The 5,000-nt window shown below is 43.6% G+C and overlaps 1 protein-coding gene across 9 annotated transcripts in view; it reads left to right on the top strand.

The window, feature by feature from the left end:
- The window catches only part of eif4g3a (eukaryotic translation initiation factor 4 gamma, 3a), a 117,004-nt gene that overhangs the window by 30,862 nt on the left and 81,142 nt on the right, over positions 1 to 5,000 (top strand). For 8 of the 9 annotated variants that reach the window (XR_005006133.1, XM_036559724.1, XM_036559725.1 and 5 more), the window contains exons 3-5: positions 169 to 315; positions 2,700 to 2,792; positions 4,239 to 4,271. Coding sequence is in view for 8 of the 9 variants with exons in the window: in XM_036559724.1 (XP_036415617.1) it covers positions 169 to 315; positions 2,700 to 2,792; positions 4,239 to 4,271 (273 nt within the window). In the remaining variant the exon portion in view is untranslated. The remainder of the gene's footprint in view (positions 1 to 168; positions 316 to 2,699; positions 2,793 to 4,238; positions 4,272 to 5,000) is intronic. The other variant, XM_036559726.1, reaches the window with a different exon arrangement.

Below are 5,000 nucleotides of genomic sequence, written 5' to 3'. Positions count from 1 at the left end.
CTTTTAGGTACCCGTGGTTCAGATCAGGTTTGGGAAAATTATTAGATACACTCATTTGTAATATATAATATGCTGCAGTAGCAGCCTCCACTCTTCTGGGAAGGCTTTAGGTGTGACTCCACATCCTAACGTTGTGTAAAAACAGATGTGTGTTCATGTGTCCTGCAGGTTCCTCGGCACCCAGGTCCTCCATATCCAGGCCACGATCTGAGTAAAGCTCATCCTAATCTTGGGGGTGCGCCACCCACTCTGTCTCAGATATCCACACCCTCTGCCCCGTACCGCTACATAAAGGGCTGGGACACAGGAGGAGGGGTGAGTGTGTGTCGTTATCTTGTGATTCTGTATGTCTTTATTGTCCGTTTAGTGCTTAAATACACTTTATGTAGAAAACAGGCAGCTACCCTGATTTACAGAGGAGCGTGTTGTGTGTCGAATGCAGTGCTCGCCAGTTGGGCACAGACATTTCCGGCATTTCGCCAATAATACTAGCCTTTCATCCTTGTTTGTGGGAGCCACCAGGTACTCATACTGCTCTCCTATGGGCCACGCAGAGATTATGTATAGATTATATGACCCTGCACATCTGCCGCAGCGCGAAAATCCACATCTGCGCCACCCACCCCATTTAAAATAATGTCTGCATTCAGTGTGAAGACAACTACATTACACGTTACGTTACACGCAGAAGGACCTTAGACGACCCCGGGTTCAGACAGACGTCTCTTCACGTGCACTTGTTGCAGTGAAACACGTCGGCAGTCATTCGACTCTAACAGCGAAGGTATGACTCCATGTTTTAGGTGTTCATGATCCGTAGATCTTCAAAATGCTGGCTACACACAGAAATACTGCCTCTTAAATCTATAAGGGCATGAAAGCACAGCTTCTTTATTTCAGGGTCATTTAGGAATGAGTGGAAGCTCTTGAGGCTGTTTGGTTGGATTATTGTTGTGTTTAGGGCAGCAGTCTCAGCTTTGTTTACATCATGACTGCAAGTCTTTTAGGCCAACCGACCGACCATTGATCCCAAAGGAACTGTAGCAGCCAGTATCAGTCACACGACACAGGACAGTTATAATAATAAGGGTGGTACAATATAAAAATGAAGAATATATACAAAAAAACTATCTACAGGAATATATACAACTAGGAATATACAAAAATATGAAGTAAGATCCATCCTGAGATAAAAAAGGCAGTGCGATAATGAATGAGTCGCAGGTTACAGCAAATAATGACAATACTGAATAAATATGTGTAGATATTGGTACTGAGATAAAGTGTCCAGGTGTGGAGTGTCCAGATGTGCCAGATGTACAATAAGGTGTGCAGAAATGCAATATGTACAGTAAGGTGTCCATATGTGCAGATAGATAGATAGAAAGTAACCCTGTAATTTAGTATGAGAGACTGAGTCCTCCTCTCTCCTCTTCCCTCTCCTCTCCTCTCTCCTCTTCTGGCTCCACTGGGAAGAGTTGAAGAGCCTGATGGCTCTGGGGACAAAGGATCTCCTGAGTCTGTCGGCTGAGCAGCTCTGTGACAGCAACCCGCCACTAAACATGCTCCTCCTGTCCATGATGATGGTGCAGCGGGTGGCCATCATCCTCCGTAATGGAGAGCAGTTTGTGCAGAGTCCTTCTCTCGGCCACCTTGACCACAGAGTCCACAGACACCTACTAATATGTACAGTTTAATAGACACAGAAGTCTGAGCATCGTCTGTTTATGCCTTCTTACTTCTGTGAGCACTGAAAACGTGAGGAAGTGGCTCTTTTTTTATTGTAAAGCAGCGTATACACACACACACACACACACACACACACACACACACACACACACACACACACACACCCTGCACCCAGGTTCCAGTGAGTAAGAGCCCTTTAAAATGTGGAATTATGGGATTGCGAGCTCAGTGCATTCGCTTGAGGAGCACTAGCAGTCTAATAATAGAGGCTGCCGGCCTCCACACTCATTCTGAAACACACACACACACACACACACACACACACACACACACACACACACACACACACACACACACACAAGCAGACTCATAAGACAATGATAAGGTGCTCCAGTTCTTTCTGTATCAGAGGTTGATGGGAGATTATTATCCTGAACCCTTATATTTGGATTAGAATCCGTGGCCACATGAAGTGGACAGAAACCCGTATTGTGACCGCATTGCTGTATACTGTGATTGTATTTGCCTTTATTTGTAAATGAATAATGCGACATGATTAAATATTGGTTTCATTTTTACCAGAATATTTAAATTTTATTGCTGTCGGAGCAAAACATCGTATCTCCGTAATGAGAACTTTGCAGGAAAAAACATTCTTTACTAATTTAATGTAACTTTTTTTCAGGTAATTTTGGAAAAATTCTGTTGTTATTGATTATAAAATAACAAGGCCAAGGCTAATTGAACTTGTTGGACAAATTATGTGATAAAATGAAAAGCGACAAGGTTTTTATGTGATGTGATGAAATGTTATCACGAATACCTTGACTCATCAAAGTTCTTGTGGAGCTGTGATTCTTCACAGTAAGCTTGAATTATAATGTAAATTTAGACAGAGAATTATTGTCTGCAGCCTGGATTATGGCTGATTTCCTGATGTTTTAATTTCTGTGTGTGTGTGTGTGTGTGTGTGTGTGTGTCCTCCTTCACACTCCTGGCTGTGTGTCCAGCCTTCATACAGCCCAACACAGAATGCCGGCTCTGCCCCGATCGTATACTCTCCGCAGACGCAGCCAATGAACGTACAGCCTCCCAGTCGGCCGGTAAGCACAGCCCCTCCCACAGTAACGTACTGAAAAAATAAGGAATTAAAGAGTTTTCTCTGCACCGTAAATCAGCCACGGCATGTTTAGTATACAAAGTTTGTGTCTTTAGTTTTACACTGGAGCTGTTATGCTAATGTAGCTAAGCAGAAATGGAAACTTCTACCTCACAGTTACCGTCAAGCGAACTGCAGGTCTAAACCATCACGCTTCCTCAAACCGAGCCAAGTGTTTGTCTCTAATATAATTTGTGGTTTCTGACACTCCGACATACTGTTATCTATAAAAACCATCACTGTAACTCAAACAAAGCAAAATAATTAATGTGTTTTTCAGTTATGTGACAGTCTTGGAAAGCAGTTCTGTTCGTCAGGAAACTGATCAGCTCTCATTGTTTAATAACTGAATAACGCCTGCAGTTTAATTCATAAACTCACATTTCAGACGGAAATTCTCATGTTAATCAGAGACAAAAGTAATGATGGTATTGCAGTAATTAACTGTGACAAAATGAATGTGTAAAGGTGACTTTATGCTTTATTTATCATGTATTATGCTGCTTTGTACCATGACGTTACTTTGTGGGTGAACGTCTCTCGTGTGTCTTCCTTTCTTCAGTTCCACCACCTTCATTCAGAGTTCTGCCTTTGAAACAGTAGAAGCCATATCGCCCCCTACACTTACTGTAGTGTATTACAGTCTGTCAGGATGACAGAAGGATGAACAGACATTATAGGCGTTTCCAGCCTTTTGTAACTCTCGGCCAACACAAACGACCACAAGAAGATTTTACTGATCTGATTGTTGTTCTCTGACTGGCCGGACGAGAGAGCTGATCTGGGTCACAGGCCCAACAGAGGAGAGTTGCAGACAGAGTTCTGGCTCAGTTCAGTAGGTGTCGGAACGTATTCACTGTGTTCCGTCACCAAGCGATGCTGTACATTGTTGAATCTCAGAGCTTTAAAGTCCTCTGAGAGTTCAGCACAGAGCCGCAGCTCCCGTTTTCAGTCCTCAGGCACGTAAACTGGCTGCTGTGTTTCCCTTGTTTTGGTTAATGCTTGGTTTTCTTGGGTTTCTCAGTCTGAAATACGGTGGCTGCTTAATTTGTAGCTGTTCCAACCGAAGCATCTTTGGCTGGAACCCCCCCAAGCAGTACCATGGCCTACTGGGGGGCCGCGGTCCACAGGCTGAAAACCACTGTTAAAGAGCGTTGAAGAGCACTTTTATTTTGAAGTAGACAATATTTTGATTTCCCTTAATCAGCGTTTTTGATGACTGTGACACATCAGCAATAAAAATCTGACCCAGAACGGTTCTAGATAGTTCATTATCATCTCTTTCTTCACTCTAATCTGTCTCTCTCTCGATTTTTCCTCCTTGCTGTTTCCTCTCTCGCTGCTGGTGTCTTCTCCATGCCTGCTCCCGCACCTATTCTCTCTGCATCAGTTTGTGACGGGGCCTCGACCCACCCACCACCAGGTAACCCCTCAGCTATGTTTACACATCAGCGACAGGTTTAACGTGATGGTTAAAACAGAAGATGTGATTGTTGTCCTGAAAGTTTGTACCCTGTCAGTATCAGTTATTTAGGGTGTGAATTCTGACTAGAGCTGGGCGATATGGCCAAAAACGTTATCACGATAAACAAAACTCATATCGTTCGATATCGATACATACCGCGATAAATGTCAAATCATGATTTCTTTCACGTTTGAAGGCTGATTTTGCTCCTGGGGGGTTAACTGTGGTTTTAAACTATCACTTATGGTCCGATCATAACAAACACTCGGCAAACAGTGGAACATTTCACTAATCTGTCTTGGGACAGTGGGAGAAAGTTTCTGAGCTGTTTTTATCAGCTGGAAAAGCACAGCTGCAATTTTTGTAATAGTCATGATTTAAGAAAGAAAGCAGATTATTTTAGCTGTCTGGTGTCGAGCGCTCGGCTACCCCGCTACAAACGCTAAACAAGTGGCCAACAGCAGAGCTAAACTCTTTAGTTTCTCAACAACGTCAGCTCGGTTCGGTAGGTCACTGCGGTCACTCCTACCACATCCATGTCAGAGCAGATCACAGTATTCAGACACCAGCTAGACGGCTGGGTTTCTCTATGCTATCGTAGTAGTTTGAAGGGTGAACCGCAGTATATCTGACGCTCGCTGTGTAAAAGCATTATCTGCAGTGTGAATCTCTCACTCCAGCCACAGA

The sequence above is a fragment of the Colossoma macropomum genome, unplaced genomic scaffold (genome assembly GCF_904425465.1).
Source record: "Colossoma macropomum unplaced genomic scaffold, Colossoma_macropomum, whole genome shotgun sequence".
NCBI lineage: Eukaryota > Metazoa > Chordata > Actinopteri > Characiformes > Serrasalmidae > Colossoma > Colossoma macropomum.
The sequence above is the reverse complement of the archived record's forward strand: the minus strand, read 5'-3'. Positions and strand labels throughout refer to the sequence as shown.